Source organism: Nyctereutes procyonoides, unplaced genomic scaffold (genome assembly GCF_905146905.1).
Source record: "Nyctereutes procyonoides isolate TBG_1078 unplaced genomic scaffold, NYPRO_anot_genome, whole genome shotgun sequence".
Lineage (NCBI taxonomy): Eukaryota > Metazoa > Chordata > Mammalia > Carnivora > Canidae > Nyctereutes > Nyctereutes procyonoides.
The window spans coordinates 28,882,782-28,904,536 of record NW_026575140.1 but is presented as its reverse complement, the minus strand read 5'-3'; the positions used below and the strand labels follow the sequence as shown (position 1 = coordinate 28,904,536).

Sequence of the window (21,755 nt, the reverse complement as noted above, 5' to 3'; positions counted from 1 at the left end):
CAAGTTGTGAGATTCTGCCTGTTTGAGTTCCTAATATTCTTTCTCTGGTATTAAAATTGCCATCTTCATAATGCACAGTGGGAAAATTTACCCATTGTTAATGTTTCTAAAAAACATCCAATTTATATTCAGCATGAACCTAAAATTCTAGATATAGCACAGTTTAAAAACTGATTAAGGGGAACCCATTGGCCTGTCATACTCCTCTTCCTTTTGGACCCATGGCTGCACATCCCCATAAAGTACTATATTTGGAATCTTGATTGAGACAGTGCTTTACACAGCCATTCTCCTTTCCCTCTTTATAAAAGCCTTTGGACCGATTCACCACTGCCTGATTTGGTATCAGAGTGGAAGACAGAGCCTTTTTGGTGGCAGTTAGTTGTGCTGTTGAGTACCTTTCTCTATCTCCACGTGCATGCACATGTGGGTGCATGCACACATGTGTGTGCATGTACACATATGGACACACAGGCAGGAGTACACATGTCTATCCATGTGTTCGTGTGTATACACATATGTAGGAGTATACACACACAACTATGTTTTATAGCCACAGGACACCTGGGTCCCTCAAGGAGGCTTAAAAGAACAGATAATTAATATCAGGTTGTGATCATAAACATAAAAATAGAAGCTGGGGTTTAATCGTCTATTCATTATTGTTCAAAATTACACTTTAATAATTTTCTCAGAGCTATGACTAGTCATACATAGTTCATAGTAAGCCTATTGATTGAGAACCTAGTGTAATACTGTTTTCATAAAAGGCATCCTGTAAATGGTGACTATTTGAATTGAGTATACATTTTAGAATTTCACCTCTACTTTCAGAATTGTACACATCATGGGAGATTTAAAAAAAAAGAGAAGAGAATAAAATCTCTTTAGGGGAAGAGAGAAGGGAGGTAAAGTCTCATGTGATTTGGTATTCTGCGCTTTAAAGTTTTATGGCCCATGGTGCCTCCCTTGGGAGGATGAAGTGCAGGGAGCATGCATAAGCACATAACATTACACTGGTTTTATAGAGGGTAATTAATACAGAACTTTCTATGAACATTCTCTTAGTTGAACACTTTGTTTCCTGGTTTCACAGCAAGATTTTTAAAAAGTTTAATTTTAGTTTGCTATTAAAAATTTTAGATTCTTAAAAACAGTTAAGTTTTTATACTGCTTACAGAAATAGAGGATTGGGCATTATAATTCAATTGGTTGTGTAGTTCATGGACCAAAAAAGATTTAGTACACTAAAATTCTCTTAAGTTCCTCCCTTTAAAATATTTCCACATGATGTAGTAAATTTTTTAGGCTTTATTTCTGTGCCCAATATTTTTCTGTTAAGATCTTTTCCTTGAGAAGAAATGTGTTAATCAGATGAAGCATGTCTGGAGAGGATTTTGTTGTAATTGTAGAAAATTTTTCATTATTTTATGTTTTCACATGTTCAAAAAATAGGCTCTGCTAAACAAAATTACAGTAAATGACTAGAAAGATATATTGTTGTATTTCAGTTTTAATATTATTAACTAATTCCTGTATGCCTCTATAAGGTTCTTTAATTGTAAGGCATTTAAATTTATTGAATGGCAGTAAATTTCATAGGGATTTATGCCTGGAGGAGAATTGGTGATTGCTTAATTCTCCTTGATTTAGAAAACTGAGAATATTAAGTAACTTACCCAAGGTCACACAATTATAAAGTAGCAGAACTGGGTCAGAATCTTGGATTCTTGATTTGGAGTTCAGTGTTTTGATTATACCTTTTAATATCAGAGTAAGTTATTTTAACTATGATTTTCTGGAGCAAATTCAGTCTTTAGTATTTTCTTGCTCCTAGTATCTGATTATGCATTGCACTCTGGATATTGGGGCTTCCTTTTAGCATTAGAAAAAAAAAAAAACAAAAAAAACTTGGACTGGGTAATTCAAAACGTGGACCTAAATGTGCCAAAACTGGCAAGAGATTTTGAGCCAGGCAAAGAGACTTTGTTATGGGAATGAAACAAGAAACAGTCTATGAATGAATGAAATAATACATAAAGGAAATGAATGATCTCTTCTACAAGGTGTCTGGGAAACATTATATCTGGGAGACATGCCATCTTGTCTGAAAGTAATGAACTTTTCTTCATTAATTTAGAAGAGTTACATTTTGATGAAAGACATTAATGAAATAGATATGTATATATGTAAATCAAGTTAATTAAAATGATATGTTTTTAGATGTAGGCTAGAAGGACCAGCCTTTCTATTTACCTAGGTAGCTAACTGCAGGTTTAAATTCTTTGTATTTCTAAGATTTGTAATTTGCTTTTGAAGGGTAAGTCTCATTTGTATTCTTGGGGATGTAGTAGTATTAGTTTATGAATAAAAAAGTCATATTTTATTATAATTCCTCTTCCCTAAAAACCTTTTTCAACTGGTTAATAGAAGATTTCTGGGTTTTGTGAGGTTAAATCCTGTTGCAATTTGGATGTACTTCATGGAAACCTGGTGGGAGAACTTTGAAAAGTAATGTTCTGTTTATGGGCAGCTGCTGGGATATTCCCTGTTCACTCGCTTGTCATGGAGCAAAAGCTCGATCTTACTTTAGAGCCTCTTGACCAGATTCCTGCTGCCACCTGTCTGATCAGTGTGTAAATGAGCTCTGTTGACCAAGAGGAATGGCTCTCTTGGTCTCACCGTGACCAGCCTAAGCTGCCGTTTCTGACCTTGCCAGTATACTTAAAAGGAGATTTTCCTCTATTATTTTCTCTGAATCTATTGTTTTCTTCTTTATAGATGATCATGGGAACAGCAATAGTAGTCATGTAAAAATCTTTTTACCGAAAAAGCTGCTTGAATGTCTGCCGAAATGTTCAAGTTTACCCAAAGAGAGGCACCGTTGGAACACTAATGAGGTAGATAAATTTCTATTTTTAGGGGTATAATTATTTTAAGGGCAAAGTTGTGAGGTCATTTAGCACAGTACACTACTTTTTATTAGTTTTAAAATCAAAATATTGAACTAGGGGATTGTAAATGAGAAGAATATTTAATCTGGGTTTAACAGAAACCAACGTTTCTTGAACTATCTCTAATCTGCTTGGCCGGTGTTGGAAAATATAAAATGTGCACGCTGACTTACTAAGATAGCATGAGTTACTATACTTGTATTCTCTTGCATTTTAGCGTCTTGCATTTGGTGGTTAACTCTGCCTGCATCTCAGATAAACGCTAGTTCCTATGTTGTCATGAATTAATAAAGAGACAGCCCCAGTGTTCCACAGAACATGCAGCGTCTTGACAGTGTGAAGTTTCTGTAGAGTTGGTGAGGGTAGGCTTCTTATTAGCAAAACAGCTTTCAGTCTTCTGTGATGAAAAGAAATTGCATGGAGAATTGATGGGTTTACCTTAATGATAGGAGTTTTTTAAATTAAGAATGGAGGCTGTATGGTAGATTGTATATTTGGCATCCAATTAGAAGATTGGTAAAGTAGAATGAATGAAAGTATCTTCTTGGATGATGTTTCTTGTTTTTGGTAAATCTTAGTCTGGGAGTCTTAATATTAAGGGTGGTTTGCTTTGTCATCTTTTTAATTTTGAATTCTGAATATTTCCATTTAGGGTAATGCTCATTTAGTGTGGTGATGAGAACTCGGTATGCTCCATCAATCTGGGACTTAATATTCCTTGACTTCAATTGATTGTGATTACTGGTTTTCCAAAGTTGGTGTAAGGCAGTTTGTGTTGCTGTTTAAATATAACACCCTGCTCTAAATCGGGCCTTCAGTTTTGTTGAAAGACACAAGGAGGCAATAGTGCTGCCTGCTTATTACCCTTATCTTTCTAAGGTGATTTTGTTTTAACTTCTTGACCTAGAGTGCTTTTATTTTGAGTTTTAAGAGGTTATATGGGTGAAAGTCTCTCCACTTTAATCCTAGTTTACAGATTTAAATCCTCCTTAGACCCTCATAGCTTTGATACGTTGTCTCAACTGATTTCATATTTCTTTTTAAGGTATGTATATTTTGGTTATTTGCATAAATTATATTGCCCCCTTAGACAGAATATTGTTATGTTGATGAACATTAGCTAGTGTAGAGGCCTGTTGTTCTAATCAGTCATTGATTATTTTAAACATGAAAACAAAGTAAATATGCTGAAAATTAGTTTTAATCATAGACCATTACTCTATCAGCAAAATAATATGATTTGGGAGCCATTTGGTAGGTCATAACTAGGTCATGAATTACTTAAAAACTCAGTATGTTTCTTACTATTCTCTGAAACATGGATCTGCTACCTTACTATTATACAGTAGTTCCAGTTTATTTATAAATGAAACAAAGCACGTGATTGGTATATATTTTTTTCAATATTATGTTTTATGTGAAGTTGGCAGTTTATATTTACTTATGACTTGAAATTATATTTGAAACCAGCAAGTGCTTAATTAAAATTTGTGGTCTTTAGGGTCTTCTGAGGCCTGAGTCACAGTATCTGAAGCTCAGTTGGTAGACTGTTCAGATCCTTGCACAGGACTTCACCTTTCATGTATTTACCTCTGGTTTTGACACGTTCCACTTATAGTTCAGGAACATTATAAAACACCTAATAAAGAATTTTTCTAGAGGATGAGATTAAAAGGGAAATATGGAGCTGTTTTGTACTTCTAGGACCCTGGGCTGCAGAATTCCTCGGAGATCACTGGTTTAGGTCGCAGTGTTAATGAAAGTCCCTGTCCAGGGAGGAGACTGCAGCCCTCTCTCTGTCTGGTGAAACATGAAACTGGGGGCTCTGAGACACATGGATTGTTGGGTGCTAGCTGCCACTGCTGCTGGAAACTTCAGTGAACGAAGTATGTTCCTGTGGGTGGTGGGAGGCAGGAGGGGTGGCTCGGCCAGCAGGGGCCAAGGCTCACACCCTTTTCCACGTGACCTGTTCTCTCAGTAATTTGTCAGCTGCACACTGACAAAAACTCTTAGGAGAGAACTGAATTTAAAAGTTGGCCCATATTTCATTTCAATGTAGAGGACATGGGCTTGCTCTCTTGTTTATTTTTGGCTTTAAGAAAAAATAGGGGAATCTTGGTGACAGCTGAAGACTTAGGAGTCCTTAATTCTTTAGAGTATTATGCAGTGATGGTAACCTGTCTTTTTTTTTTTTTTTTTAAACTGGCTTGGATAACAGGAGGAACCAAACAATCAGTGCTTCTGTTGAAGCAGCTCCTCCTTTGATCTAGTGGGTATTGGCATTTCCCCACATTTCCCCGCACACAGACACAAGCCTGAAGGAAGCGAACTTCTGTGGACTCGTCTCACTGGGGCCCTTGGTCCCACTCATGGCAGAGTCATGCTTAGGCAGAATGCCCATGAGGTCTCTTGAATTGCTCAGAAGGCTAAGTGTAGCCACACTGCCATTAGTAAGGGCCTGTCTCCTGCTGGGGTTGGAATAGATTGCTGTGTTTTGGTGGAAGACCAAAATGTAGTCGTCGGCTTGTATTTAGGAGCAGTGTTGTACATAAACTGCTTTAGATCCCCCTTCCCTGGGACAAGGTGCTCTCCCTAGGAGGGGTGTGAGGTGGGGGAGAGCAGCAGAGAGCACATCTGAGTCCCATTTTCCGTGTCACTCTGTAGCATATGTCCACAGAGCAGACTGGTGACTGGAGTTGCCTCTGTCTCTGTCTCCCATGCTCACTCTCTGCTGGATGTGTTCAGCTTAGCTCTGGAATATCTATCATGTGACTCCTCCATACTTTTGAGAACTTCCTTTACTGAGACCTGTAGTGTAATATTTGTGATTATTTGAGAAAACCTAGCTTTTTTACAGTGTATTTCTTAAGAGGTGGAGAGTGAGATTGTGCCCATTCAGGTCTTGCCATTTATCGAGGCCCTGTTCCTTGCTAGTGGCTGGGCACTGTGTATAATTACTTCTGAGCCTTTCGATAACGTTACAAGATATGCAGTATTATTTCCTTTTAGTGATGAGTGTGTAGTGGTAAAAAGTGGTTAACTAATTTGGTCAAGATAGCACACTTGTTAGGGCCTGTCTCTAAGCTTAATTTCTTGTACGTTGTTTACTAATTCTTGGGAACGTTCATTCTGTTGTAACATTGTCTTGGCTTTTAATCAAAGACCCGTAACTCTTTTTTTTTTTTAATTTTTTTTTAAAAGATTATTTATTTATTTATTCATAGAGACACACACAGAAAGAGAGGCAGTGGGACTCGATCCAGGGTCTCCAGGATCACACCCTAGGCTGCAGGCGGCGCTAAACCGCTGGGCCACCGGGGCTGCCCAGACCCGTAACTCTTAACCACATTGGTGTACTTGGCAAATCCAATCTGTCATTTAATTTTGGATTAAAAAGAGTTAACACAGGGGATCCCTGGGTGGCTCAGCGGTTTGGCGCCTGCCCCTTTGGCCCAGGGCATGATCCTGGAGTCCCAGGATCAAGTCCCACGTCAGGCTCCCTGCATGGAGCCTCCTTCTCCCTCTGCCTGTGTCTCTGCCTCTCTCTCTCTGTGTCTATCATGAATAAATAAATAAAATCTTTAAAAAAATAAAAATAAAAAGAGTTAACACAGGATTGGTATTGTGGGTTCATATGCAAATATTTGGTGAAACTGAAAGTCACTAAAAAGGAAGACTACCGGGAGATAAGGAGGTCTTAGGGCCCAGCTAAGGAACCTTTCTTAATGCATTGGGATAGGTAAAATCTCCTGCCCTTCTTAAATGTTATTTGCAAGTGCAAAATAAATGTAGTGTCTAGAAACAAATCCATTTTGGATTATGCTTTCTCAGCCACACAAAGCCTTCACCCATGTTCTTGCAGGTGATAAAGTTGGGTGATGATGATGGTGGCAGTAATTATCGCAGCCAGCATTGACTGAGGATGTACTGTGTGTGAGACACTGGTGGGTCCTTGATGTGAATAATCACATTTACTCCTTAAATTCATCTTATGAGGCAGATGTGATTTTCCTTATGGTATCAATGAGGAGATCTGAGCCACAGAGATGTTAAATAATATGGTAGCCCAAGAGTGGTGGACTTTGGACTCTAACCTTGTAGCCTGATTTCAGAGCTCATTCTCTCTCCAGTTCTGTCCTGAAGAATACTTTCAAACAGACTTTCTCAAGATCTTGTAGCTGTTTAGTGACTTCTAATCCTTTTGTTTTATAGAATTTTTTTGCTTCTTTATTTATTTAGATCTTCTGGTATTATACATAAACAATGTATTTTTTTTAACTTAATGTATTTTTACATGAAGTTTTTTTTTTTTTTTTTTAAAGTAGCACCTATTTCGGGGTGCCTGGGTGGCTCAGTTAAGTGTTTGACTCTTGATCTCAGCTCAGGTCTTCATCTCAGGGTTGGGAATTCAAGCCCCCACATTGGGTCCCACTACTGGGTGTGGAGCCTACTTACAAAAAGGAAGAAAAAAGCACTCATTTCTTAGGGAAGTAGTTTTGATTCTTTTTATTTTTTATTTTTTATTTATTTATGATAGTCACACAGAGAGAGAGAGAGAGAGGCAGAGACAGGGGCAGAGGGAGAAAGAGGGAGAAGCAGGCTCCATGCACTGGGAGCCCGACGTGGGATTCGATCCTGGGTCTCCAGGATTGTGCCCTGGGCTAAAGGCAGGTGCTAAACCGCTGTGCCACCCAGGGATCCCGTAGTTTTGATTCTTAATGAATATTAATATGTAGGCTCTGGATGATGAAAAAAATATTAAAAGTAAAAATTTTGAACCTGTGCATTACTTGAGGGTTGGGCTTGATTTTTATATCCAGTGTAGGGGAGAAACAATGTATTAAACAGAGCAAAATTGTTAAAGAACCAGCTCTTATTCCATAATCAGTTTGGCATTCACATCTTTATTAGGTGAACTATTATAAGGTTTCTGCATTTTAAGTTAATATTTTTAAGGCCCAGAGCCAGAAATAATTATGCTAATGCAACTTTCTGATTGCACAAATGACTATTCATAATTACACATATTAGTACTCCATGTATGTTGTCCAGACTGAAATTCTTTTGTTTAGTCATTAATTAGCTGTTTGACTTAAAATACAACTACTGCATTCCCCCAGTTGCTGGATCTGGATTTCAGATGGCATTCTTCCAAAGCCAAACTAATACACCAACAAACCTTTTGTAATGAAAATATTCTCCTTAAATGTTCAAATCACTTTTGTGTGCTACTGTTTTTGCACTATTAATGCTCTTTGTTTTTGTTTTTCCTCTAATACAAAGTTTCTCTAGAGTAAATAAACAAAATAGAATTCTAGTTTGTACTGATCTTTAAAAAAGTTGCATCAGACGTTTTCAATTGATGATAGCTTTAGAGTTTTTCATATTAAATGCATCTTTTTTAATGGTAAAAATGTCTGTGTAGAGCACATGTAGCTATCCACTGGTACATTCTAAGTCATGCCAAAGAACCTGGAGGAAAAAACCCTAAGTGTAATGCTTTTTATAGGGAAAGAATTACCTTTTTAAATCTTAAGTACTTTTTTTTTCCCTTAATTTTTTTATATTCAGGTAAGAAAAATAGACTTTAAGACTGTGAGATTTATGAAATTAATATTTCATTTCAGTTGTTTTAATAAGAAGCCACCTTCTCAAAATTTTAGTCATTTTGTGTGTGTGTGTGTATGTGTGTAGGCATATATTCTTTAGTGTTTTTTGTGTTTTTAATTTTTCTCTTGTTAAACCTTAGAGTCATAGTTTTAAGGGCTGTAATTTTTTCAGTGATTGGTTTTTCTAGTATATTTAATAAGTTATCTTTTTGAAATATAGACCAACATTTTGAGGGGGATCATTTAGCACTCTTCAGACTTCCATTATGCAATCTAAACAGAAAAATATTAGCATTATGAAGTGAGTGAGGTATTTGGTCTTGATGACTCAGAAGGCTAGTTAACCCTGAGGTTGGCCTTTGTTCTGTGTAGCTTTTGGCAGTGCTAACAGTTTGGTCTCAAGTTATTCTCTGTGTCCAGGTGGGGCTCTCCTGTTTAATTGCAAATAGGAAAGTGCAGATATGAATAGTACCACAGAGAGTCAAGTTTTAAGAGGAATGCCATTTGATTTTTGAATATGATCTATGGTACCAAATTTCAAATTAAATGTGATCATTTTGTAGCAGTTGGGTTAACTGTAATTCCTCTGTTTAACTTAGTAGTATGAGGTCAGGTGAATGGATACTAAATCTAAATGAGCATACACCTGTCTATCAGACAGCCTGTGGTATCAGTTTAGCATTGGTGGTAGCAGAGGCAGATTGGATGTATTGAAATGCTGGGGGTAAATGTAGTTCCCCACCTGTTGGGGGGAGACAGATGAGGAGAGGTCGAGACAGGCAGGTTTAGCTCTGAGAAATGGCAGGAGAAGCAGATCTTACTTGCAGAGAGTAGAGTAATGTTTTAACATTTGAATAAGATGTTAAGGAAAATTTTCCTTAAAGGAAGAAAATTCCTGTGGACCTGCCTCAGTTTTGACCCCGGTGATTCTTATTATGTGGTATTATTTCAGAATATAGCACTTAGAAGAATACTTGGCCCATAGTCAGTGTTCAGTAAATATTTGTTGCAAGAATGAAATGTGTAAAAATACAAAAAAAACCCCTCAGTATAAATTTCTGAGCTTTTGGAGTTCTTATTCAGTTATAAAACTCACACACACATATATATGTTACATAAAAATGACTAGAAAACAAATAAAATTTATATTAACAGCATTAGTTCAATGTGATGGATGATGTTTTGCCAAAACTAACTTGTCTCTTGCAACACGAATGTGATAGTGACTGTACTCAGGCAGGATCCTTAGAATTTGGCATGTGGCAGTGATCCCACGCCTCTCCCCATTGAACTATTTAGAAACTGATTTTGGCTCAGCAGGCATTTCTCTAAGTCCATTGTTAGGCCTTGGAACAAATATATGATTTAGTCTGAAGTTCACTTCTGGATTTTCTCATTAGCCTGAGAACTTAAATGGCTACCCAGGTGTTGTAATCTCAGATCACAGACTTGAGCAGCGGATCTCTGTGTTAGAAGAATTGGTTATGGGTTTTATTTTTTCAGGTTATAAATTAAGATATAAAATGAAAATTTCCATAGTGAACTCAAGGACCACTGATCTCCTGGAAGGGATACACAACTGGCAATCAGGGATTGGTTCTATCTAGTTGTGGCTCTGCCACCAGTCAGCTGAGTGCCAGGTTAGCCACAGTCTGGGCCTCTTTGGAGTTTTGGGTGATCGTGCTAAGTGACCCTTAGAGATAAGATGATTGTGCCAAGTGACTCTATGCCGTGAGCCGCGTTCTCCAGTTTTGGAGGCCAAATCTCTTGTTGCTTTTGCACTGTTGTTTGCAGTCGGACACTCAGGGCAGGCTTGGGGCCAATTGGTGTATGTGTTTATTTATTTATTTTTTGCTGTTAATCATCCTTTATTTTTAAAGTGTATGATTCAGTGGTTTTTTAGCATAGTCTACACATAGTTGTGCAGCCATCACTACCATGTAATTCTGGAACACTTTTATCACCCCAACAGCTCAGGTTTTCCATCTCTCTGGGCTTGGTTAATAATGTCTTATATAGGAAGCCCTTTTAAAGTACAGATGGCGATAGTGGTAGGTGCAGGCTTATTCTAATTTTTGTGACCTTATTTTGAAGAGGTGGCATGAAGGATCATCTCCACCTCCCCCTTTTTTTTTCGTCTCCTTTTTGCCCAAATAGCTGAAAATAGCAGAACCCCAAAGCTGAATGTCATAGTGTACCTACTTACCTATGTACTTGCCTGCCCACCTTCCAGTCTTTTTAATACTACCTTCCAAATGTTTCTAATGATAAATTCTGTTATCTTGGTGATGATGAAGTTCTGTTGAAGATTTTAAGAGAAGTTCCTAAAATATAATCTTAAGTTTTCCAGTGTTAATGCTTTTTAGAAAGCTGGAAAAAAATGAAGAAGAAAACAAAAGAATCCTTTCTAGATGTCTGAGAAACTACAGATGGGCTGGGGTGGATGTGATGAAGATAAATTTGTGTTTGGGAGAGTGTTTTCTCTGTAAGGGAGAATATTATGGGCAGGACGTATGGATTTCATGAGGCTTTCTCGTATGCTTCCATGCTTGTGTGTTCTCTGGTCTGGTCAAGGGTGTAGAGTTGAAATCAATGTAGAGCCGAAAGAACCTGTTGTTTACATTTGCTGGGGCTCTGGGGAATTGGACAAGATTGAACAGATGTGTGCGTGTGTACGTATACATGTGCATGCAACCAGGTGGGGCAGCTGTAGTAGAACCGGGGTGGAATTCTAAGGCAAGCTTCATTTTGCCTTGAGTTCATTTTTCTGTGATTGCAGAGGAGTTTATGGGAAAAAAAAAGAGAAGGTTCCAAGTCTGAGAAAACAGGAAGCTGAAAAGTAGCTTGACCTGGGCTAGAAAGTAGAGTCCTTTGTGCCAGAAGTCAGAGGGAGCGTGTGGCTGAGGGATTGGCCTCCACAGATGCTGCAATAAGAGCACTTGGGTGTAGGTCACACATTCTACTTTTTCTGTTTACCTTTTTTTTTTTTTAATTAAAGTTTAATTTTTTTTTTAGAGCAGCTTCAGGTTCATAGCAAATTGAGAGGAAGGTACAGAGAGTTCCTTTACAACCCCTGCCTCCAAACATGCATAGCCTCCCCAATTATCAATGCTCCTCCCCCCCCACCAGAGTGGTACCTCTGTTACAATTGACGAACCTACATTGACACATTATCATCACCCAGAGTCCCTAATTTATATTATGATTCACTCTTGGTGTTAAGATGTCTTTTCATGGCTTGCTAGCTCATCTCTTTTTAGTGATGACTAATACTTTACTGTCTAGATGGACCATGCTGTTTGTCTGTTCATCTACTGAAGGACTTTTGGTAGCTTCCAAGTTTTGGCAATATTAAATAAAGCTGATATAAACGTCTGTGTGCAGGAATTTTGTGTGGAGATGTTTTCACCTCTTTAGGTAAATACCAAGGAATGCGATTGCTGGATCATATGGTAAGAGTAGGATTAGTTTTATAAGAAACTATTAAACTGTTCTTTAAGAGTGTCTGTACTGTTGGTACTGCTGCCAGCAACAGTGAGAGTCCCTATTGCTCCACATGCTCCTAGCATTTGGTGGTGTTGGTGTTCTAGGTTTTGGCTGTTCTAATAGGTAGGTAGTGGTATTTCATTGTTTTAATTTTCCTGAAGACACATATATGGAGCATCTTTTCATATGCTCGTTTGCCATCTGTATCTCTTTGGTCTGTTAAAGTCTTTGGCCCATTTAATCAGGTTGTTTTCTTATTGTTGAGTGTTAAGAGTTCTTTGTGTACTTTGGACAACAGTCTTTTATGAGATGTGCTTTTGCGAGTATTTTCTCCCAGTCATTCTCTTGACTTTTTTTTTCAAAGTAGAGGTTTTTAATTTTTATTAAGTCCAGCTTATCAGTTACTTCTTTCATGGATCCTGCCTTTGCTGTAGTAATGCTACACAGGTTAGCTAGGTTTTCTCCTGTGTTATCTTCCAGGGGTTTTATAGTTTTGCATTTTATGTTTAGGTCTGCATCCAATTTTACTTGATTTTTTTGTGAAGATATAGGTCTAGATTCTTTTTTTTCTTTTTTGATCTGTGGATGTGCAGTTCTTCCAACACCATTTGTTGGAAAGACTGTCTTTGCTCCATTGTATTGCCTTTGCTCCTTTGTCAAAGATGAGTTGACTGTATTTATGTGGGTCTATTTCTGGGCTTTTTCTTCTGTTCCATTGATTTATTTGTCTGTTTCGATAGTACCATACTGTCTTCATTAATGTAGCGTTATGGTAAGTCTTGAAGTTTGGTAGTGTCATTCCTCTGACTTTGTTCTTGTCATTCAGTATTGACTTGGCTATTCTGGGTCTTTTGCCTTTCTGTGTAAACTTTAGAATCATTTTGTTATTTGTGCTACCTGCAAAATAACTTGCGGAGATTTAGGTTGGGATTACATTGGATCTATAGATTAAGTTGATAAGAACTGACGTCTTGACAATATTAAGTCTCCCTGTCTGTGAACATGGAATATCTCTCCATTTATTTACATAATTCTTTGATTTCTTTCATCAGAGTTTTGTAGTTTGTCTCATAAAGATCGTGTACATATTGTTAGATTTATGCCTAGTTATTTCTTTTTTTTTTTTTTTTTTTTGCTAATAGTGTGTTTTAAAATTCAAATTCCACTTGTTCATTACTGGTATATAGGAAGGTGATAGACTTTTCTACAACTGCTTTTTAGTTCTAGGATTTTTCAGAAGGCCTAACATTTGCAGTGCAAACATCTGCTCTGTTTACTGATGCATCCAAAGCACTTAAAAACATTGCTTGGTATGTAGTGGGTCTTCAGTGACCAAAAGCCTTTTGAAAAAAGAGGGACCATCAGTCTGTATATAACTCATGCCTAAAAGTAGTTCCCTTTTAAAGAAAGGGTGGAGAGCATTTCAGGGAAGGGGGAAAGTCCCAACACAGAAGGTCAAGGACAAAGTGGGAAAGGCCACACCTTCTCCGTTTTCTGGGTGTAGGGGACAGGGCCTATTCAGAGAAGCTGGCCAAGAAGAAGGCTATCCTGTTGGAAGCTGAGTTCTTATTTAGAAAGAGCTGCAAAAACCACTTTCTTCAGAAAGAGAAGGAGAGAAAACACTTAAGTATATTTACCTTTTTAAAAAGTTAAAGATTGGAGAGAAAGAGGGACAATGCCATTTGCTTCCTGTTTCTGAGAAAGGATACATTAAAATAGCTTGAAATTAAGCAGAATCTATAAAATTGAGGTCAGAGTAGAGTCATTTCTATTTTTCCTGTCTTTAAACCATGTAGTGACAGACACCCCTTTCCTGGCATCAGAAGACAGTTGTTAATGTGCATGCTAGGGTTATATTTTATTTTTGTATTGTTGAACATTTAAGCTTCCTAACTCTAATTGTTTTATTTAAGAATCAGTTTTGTTAGATGCTTTCTTTAATCATTATTAATCAAAATTTTTATGTATTTTCCACTAATTTTTAACAGTCCATTCCTCAAGCAATTCAGAGAGCCTGCTGTGGGGTGATTATGTATTTCTTATTTTATAAATGAGGATGGTGAGATGTAAGTGTTTTAGAATTAGCATGTAACATCATCTAATATACTGTATAATTCACTTTGTTTAATGTGTATTGTCTGGCTGCTCCTGTTGGACTGTGAGGTCTGGGTGGACTGGGGTCTTCATCTCCTCTGTTTACTGATAGATCTGAAGAGTTTATTTATTTATTTAAAAAATTTTTTTTAGATTTTATTTATTTATTTATTCATAAGGGACACACACACACAGAGAGGCAGAGACACAGGCAGAGAGAGAAGCAGGCTCCATGCAGGGAGCCCGATGTGGGACTTGATCCGGGTCTCCAGGATCAGACCCTGGGCCAAAGGCAGGTGCTCAACCGCTGAGCCAGCCAGGCATCCCAGATCTGAAGAGTTTAAAACAGTACCTGGCACATGGTGTTTAGTGACCAACGGATGCGGTTTAGGTTTGCTACTCAAGTGTGCTGCTAATACTTTGTCTCTAAATTCTACAGTCTAGGTTAGTAAAAATCATTAGTAGTGACAAACAGATCCATGGGAGGTACCCCTGAAAAAGTTGTGATGTGGAGAAGAGCAGAGTGTGTGCTCCCCATGAGCATTCGGGTTCCCAAATCCATGAAAACAAGGGTTGAGGCAGGAACTCAGTTCTTATCTCAAACTCAGCAGTCAGATAAGTAAGTCACCCCTGTCCAGGGCAGGAACAGGAAGGAGTGTGAATCAGGAAGCCAAGACTCTCGTTGTGGAGGAGCTCTTGCCATGTGGGAAATGAAACCAGGGAGAGGGAAGACCCTCCCAGCGCCACTCCCTTGCCCCTAATTCACACAGTTCAGCATAGGTAGAAAGGTGGCCAAATCACCCCAAAGTCTGCCATGAGAAAGAAAAAGTTGACTTTTTGATAGATACCTCTTCAGACATTTTTCTGTGGTGATGTGTCTGTGTATTTTATTAACTCAGAATAGGTTTATTCTGTATGTAGTTTTGTAATGTTTTTTTCTTAATATGTTGTATATATCCTAGGGCTTTTTTGACAGTGATCCATAGCATCATGTTTATTGACTGCACATTAGTATTCCATTGTATTTCCTGCTATCAGTTATGCTTACCAGTATTTTTGAGGGCCTAGTATGTGCCAGGTACTGGTTGAGGATAATGAGGATACTAGATAGAAAGTTCCTGTTCTCATGGAGTTTATAGTTTAGAAGGAAAGACAAGAATTTCAGAGAGTGCTAAGAAGAAAATAGAACAGGACACTGAGGTGTGAGTCCTTTTGTTGGATGGTTTGACTTTCTTAGGAAGTGAGCTGAGATCTGAATGATGAAAGAGGGATAGCTGCTTGAGATCTAGGGGAAGAACACTTGAGGCAGAAGGAATAGCAAGTACAAAGGCCCTGAGGTAGGAATGTATTTGGTTTGAGGAACAATAAAAAAGACATTTTTTTTGCTGGAGCAGAGTGGACATCTGGAAGGTGAGATAGGTAAGGTAGGCAGGGGCTAGCTCTCAAAGTGTCTGGGAGTCATCAAGACTTGCAATTTTATTTTAAGAGTAACAGTAAGACATTGAAGGATAAGCTCTCAGGAAGTGAGTGACATAATATGGAATTTTTTTTTTTTTTTTTTTCAAAGTCTTTTTCTGGCCACACCGTGGCCAGCAGGGGAAGCAGAGAGACCAGCAAGGAGGCTGTTGCAATAACTGGCAATCTTCGTAAGAGTGAGGGTGAAAAGTGGGATATGCTTTGGAGTTGGAGGTGTTAGGACTCGTGGGACTGGACATAGGCGGTAGAAAGAAGTTAAGAAGGATTCCTCATTTGTGGCCTTAGCCACAACCTTGGTGCTGGTGCTTATAACATACCAAAAAGACTGAGGGAAGGGAGGGTGGGGCTGGATCAAGAGTGCTCTTTTGGGATGTATTGATTTTACCATGTCTGTTAGACACTGAAGTGGCAGCATCGAGTAGGCAGCTGTCTGGGAGTCTGAGAGAGGTCCTGTCTGGAGATCTAAATTGGAGAGCCATTAGAATAGATGAGATCACCCTGGGGGCAAAAGATATTTAAGAGAAGGGATGAGATAAGCCCTGAGTGGAGCAGGAGGAGGCAGCAGAGCGAGGAGTAGTGGTAAACCACACAAGTGTGAGATGGAAGCCCAGAGAAAAAAGTTTTTCAAGGAGGATGGTGTATCAGTTTTCTTTTTGCTGCTGTAACAAATTACCACAAACTTGGCATCTTAAAACAGCACAGATTTATTGTCTTAGAGTTTGGTAGGTCAGCTATCTGACACGGGTCTCACTGGGCTAAAATCATGGTGTGGGCAGGGCTGTGCTCCGTTCTGGAGGTGCTAGAGAAGAATCTGTTTCCTTCCTTGCCTGTTCTACCTTCTAGAGCAATCAACATAGCTCCGTCTTCAGAGCCATCATCAGACCATAGCGTGTCTCTGACCCATCTCCCATTGCCACACCCCTTTCTCTGTTTCTGACCTCTCTTGTATCCTGCTTCCAGTTTTAGGGGCTCTTATGATTACATTGGTTCCATCCGATAACTCAGGTTTATCTATTTTAAACTCAGCTGATTAGCAGCCTTAATTCTTAACTCCACCTGCAACTTTGCCATGTAATACAACCTATTTCCAGGTTCTGGGGATTAAGATGTGGCTATCTTTGGGTGGGGGCATTAATTGTCCTATCACAGAGGGGGTAATCAGAGGTTACTGAGAAGTGGAGGAAAATGAGGATGAGGTCACCATTAGATTTGGGCACCTAGATGCTCTTAGTAACCCAGGTGGGTGGTTTCAGTGGCATGGTGGGTGCAGAGGCCCCTATTGGAGTGGGGGGAAGGGTGGATGGGTGAGGGTGTAGGGGCTGCAAGTGTTAGTAATTTTTTTTTAATGTATTTTTTTTTTATTGGAGTTCGATTTGCCTGCAGTTGTTAGTGATTCTTGATGGGAGATTTCCTGTGAAGGAAAAGGAATTATGGCTCAGTGTGCAAGAGAAGCACAGAGCACAGGTCTAAGAAGGTGCAGAGATTCAGGGAAAACTTCTGAGGAAGAGGCTGAGTCTGGTGTCAGGTGGAGTGGATTACCTGAGCCAAGAACCTGGAGCAAGACCAACAGTTGGCTTATAGAGTTGGAGACACCTGAAAAAGAATTAATATGGTTATTTACAATAAAGTAGAACATAACCAATGTCTCATCTGCATGCCCCTGGGTCAGTGGACAGAATGTTCGTCAGCAGCTCCTACAAGGTCCTCACCCCACCACCCTGTCAGAGGCTGTCGTCCTTCCTTCCGTGGTTGGCCAGATCTCTGAAGTCTGAGTAGAATACCTGCCTTTTATTTTTCGTGGACCCACTATGGTTTGACCACAGCTCTGTGCCATAGGGGGAGAGTGAGTCTTGCATGCAGCACAGAGCTTAGTCCTTTCCTGCCTTGGTTTTTTTCTTTCACTTCATTGTGTTTTAATAACATTCAGATGCAGTAGTATTTACTGAGCAGTAGGCTCTGGGCAAAATAAGCCTGAACCACCAGGTCCCTGCCCTGTTGGGCTTGCATTCTAGAGGACCCATCTTATGACTAATAGGTGTGTCCAGAGCTGTCATCTCTAGGAGACAAGGCACCGAGTTTATGTGGGATGCTCTTATGGGGCTCTTGGATGCTTTAACCAGCTGGTGGACCTTCTCTGCACCTCATCACTTGGCCACCTTCAGCAGCAGGCCAGCGTTTCCTGCTGCTGGCAGAGCTCCTGCTCCTTACCTGCAGCTATCCACAGCTACTCACAGCCCCCCTCACTTCCCTAGGGGATGACCCAGTGCTCCTCACACCCTTCTTTGGAGAGCCCTTCCCTGAACCTCCATCCAGAGGTATACTCTTCCCTTTTTTTCTCATCCAGCTTAAATTCCAGAGTCCAGAGTATGTAATCACTTTCACACATGCCCTTAACTTTCCTGCCCTTCTCTCCTGCTGTCACACCCAACTGGACAAATCCTGTTCCCAGTGAATTCTCCCTGTCTCCTGGCTTCTGTGTGCCTGCACCCAAGCAGCTCAGTGTTGCTGGAGAAAAATTAGGTAAAAAATCAGGCTTCTGTTTCTGTCAGTTCTTGGTCACCAAATGAGCACTTAGAACCACCCACAGTTTTCTAGGATTCTCCACCCACTAATCCTGTTTTGACTTCATGACCACTTCATACTTTCTGAGGGTTTCTCGCCAGACCACCCCCTTTACTGTCACCACCACTGTTGTCTCTTAGCTGTGGAACTTATTTTTTTTAAATTTTTTATTTATGATAGGCACACATTGAGAGAGAGAGAGAGAGGCAGAGACACAGGCAGAGGGAGAAGCAGGCTCCATGCACCGGGAGCCCGATGTGGGACTCGATCCTGGGACTCCAGGATCACACCCTGGGTCAGAAGGCAGGCGCCAAACCGCTGCGCCACCCAGGGATCCCAGCTGTGGAACTTCTTTACTACACCACCACTTCCCACCAACTGAGTCTTCCTAACTACTGTTGAAGGCCAGACTGGTCACAAGAGTGCTGGGTGCCAGCCCCTCCCCCTCTCAAGGACTTTAGTCCAGCAATCCTGCATTCTCCTGCATCTGCGGTTCCTCCATTTCTACCAGATTGTCCAGGTTAACATCCACAAAAACAGCGTCCCTTTCCATCAATAACCCCATTTTAAAATCCTCGACATGAAAATTTCTCAAGAAAACAATCCACTTATTTCCTCTGTGTTCTCACTTTCCAGTTACTCTTTAATTCGTATCTACAGGGATGCCTGGGTGTCTCAGTGGTTACGTGTCTGCCTTCTGACCCAGGGTGTGATCCTGGAGTCCCAGGATCGAGTCCCACGTCGGGATCCCGGTGCATGGAGCCTGCTTCTCCCTCTGCCTGTGTCTCTGCCTCTCTCTCTCTCTCTGTATGACTATCATTAAAAAAAAAAAAAAAATCTTAAGAAAAAAAATTCGTACCTACACCCTCTACCCCTGCCGTAGTGAAACTGCCCATTTTTTTCCAACATCGTATATTTTGCCAAACCCAGCAGACACCCTGTAGCCTTTTCACAGCCCTTCCTTCTCCACACCTTTCTCTGTGGTTGTGATTGGGCATCTTCTGGGTGCTCCTTCCTCTAGGGCCGCCGCCTCTCTGTTCCCCTAAACCCATCTTCTCATCCATCTTTTTAGGGTCAGGTTCCCCTAGGCTCTGCCCTGCAGTGTCTCTGTTCACATCACGCACTATCTTGAGTGACACCACTCCTACACAGCTTGGGATACATCTGTATGTCCCCAGTTACAGGCCCTGACTTTTCCACAGATGCTTATGGACACCTCAGACAGCTCATCCTCAACTGAACTCTGGATCTTTCCCTAACTGCTGCCTGTACAGTAGTCCCTACTCTCCCTCTTTCCCACCCCCAGATCGAATGTGGCACCAGATCGTACCAAGTCTTTCCCTGCCACCTGCCCAGGGCTTTCTTGGGCTTTTTTGCTGTGGAATGAAGAAGCCTGTGAATACCTTCTTGGAATTATTTCTTAGAGCAAACTATTTATGGGATTACAAAGGAAACCAATTGCATTGAAATGGTTATCAAAATCTTAATAAAACACAGATCTGAAACATGATGACAACATGTATACTCCTTAAATGTTCTTAAATAACAAGATCTAGTGGTGGGTCTGTAACTACCATACATTTGAAGAAATAATAAACAGAAATGATACTTCCAGTCACAAGATTGGTAATTGGGATGAAAAACATCTGAGATGTACAAGTCACAGGTACAAGCTGTGTTGTTGAGGTTTGTTGCTTATATTCATAGTTAAACAAAATACTGCATTTCAGTTGGAGTTTAGTGAAATAAGGATATATTCTTTTCTCATCCAAGTTCATAAACCCGGTTCTGTCTTTGCTGTGACCCTTGCACTGTCCCAGTGCCACCATCACCACTGTTACCCTGGACACCCACAGGAACCTCCCATGACACTCCCTTGCCTCTGCTCTAGACCTCCTCTAGTTCATTCCCCCACAGCAGAGTTACCTTCCTAAAATAGTGAAATGTGAATCAAATCATGTTTTTCCCCAGCTTTACACTCTTCAAGTGCTTTCCACTCTTTCGTGGATAGAAATTTAAACAGATGGCTGACACTCCCTGCTCAGCCTGGCTACCCTCCCTCTCCAGTTTCATCTCAGGCCCTCTTCCCTACATTGGTAGAGCTTCAGCCATGTGCTTTCAGCTCTGCAGTTGTGCCTTACTCTTCCCATCATAGGACCATGGACCATGCTATTTCTGCCTTTGTTGCATACTGTAATATATTGCTGCATGACCATATTACCATACACTGAGTGCCTTTGCACACCGTATGTTTCCTGTCTCACAGTTTTTGTGGGTCCAGCATCTAGGCATAGCCTAGCTGGACCCTCTGCTCTGAGGTCTCCTGAGGCTACATTTAGGGTATCGGCCAGGATTCTCATCTGAGGGCTTGATTGTGGAAGGATCTTCTTCCTAGCTAATGGGGTTGTTGGCAGCATTCAGTTTCTGGTGAGCTGTTGGACAATGGGCCTCAGTCTTTTTTGCTGGTTATTAACTAATGATAGCTGTCAGCTCCTCATTACTTGTGCCTTCAAAGCCAGCAAGGGAGAGTCCTAATGCTGCAGTCTTAAAGTGATATAATCACATATGCAATCACCTGCATCCTATCACATGTCTGTGTTCTCGTTTAGAAGCAACTCAGGTCCACCTGTAGGTCCTCTTGCCCACACTCAAGGGGAAGTGATTTATATTAGAGGCCAAGATGGTGGGAGCTGTCTTAAAGCTGGTTAGCTCCCTCCCACCTTACCCTCCACCCCCAGGCATCTACACTTGGATCCTTAAAAGAGGAAACAATTTCCACATGCCTCTCCAGAGGGCCTCACAGACAGAGTCGCTGTGGTCACTGTGTGCCAAGCCACACATGACCTATAGGAGCGGAGTCTAACTCTTAACAAATTTGCAGTCTCAGAGATGCCTGTGAGGAGTTATCCAAGTGGTAGATGGAAACAGGAGAAAGAAAATCACTTTGTCAGGCTCCTTCTCACTCCTCTTCTGCTTGTTGGCCAGTCATTTACTAAGTCTCCACTCTGTGCCGAGTGTGGAGGTTGTACCGGGCTTAGGTACAGGAGGAGTACGCCAGGAGCATGCAGTTTGCAGCCTGTGTTTCTCAGTTGAATGCTAGTACTTTTGAACTGGAAGGTCTGCCAGTTTTTAAACTTAAAAAATGTCTTTAGGCAGCTGAACCATTTGTTTTTAAGTATAAACTTATGGGGAACCTAAATCTATAAAACAGACAAAAAGTAAGAGATGCTCTAGTTGAAGCTGGGGAGCAGAGCTATACTCTGCCTGCTTGGCCTTCTGGGTTCCTCCAGTGGCGTCTGCCACAGTGAGGCCTGGGCTTCTGGGGTATCAGAAGCAAGGTTAGTGCATGACAGGCCTGAATGGTGGCTCAGGAGACTGAGGCCTAGAGGGGTGGAGACCAAGTTAGTACAAACCAGACCCATTCATTGTCTGGATCAGTGACTCTGATGTGGGGCTGGTGCTGACCCCTTAAAGGGTATGTATGTATGTATGTATGTATTTATTTTTTTAATTATTTTAATTTTTTAAAATTTTTATTTATTTATTTATTTACGATAGTCATACAGAGAGAGAG

At 40.3% G+C, this 21,755-nt stretch overlaps 1 protein-coding gene across 1 annotated transcript in view; it reads left to right on the top strand.

Moving 5' to 3' along the window:
- The window catches only part of CAMTA1 (calmodulin binding transcription activator 1), a 1,317,854-nt gene that overhangs the window by 31,151 nt on the left and 1,264,948 nt on the right, over positions 1-21,755 (top strand). Inside the window, exon 5 of the mRNA XM_055306507.1 lies at positions 2,782-2,900. Coding sequence (XP_055162482.1) covers positions 2,782-2,900 — 119 coding nt within the window. The remainder of the gene's footprint in view (positions 1-2,781; positions 2,901-21,755) is intronic.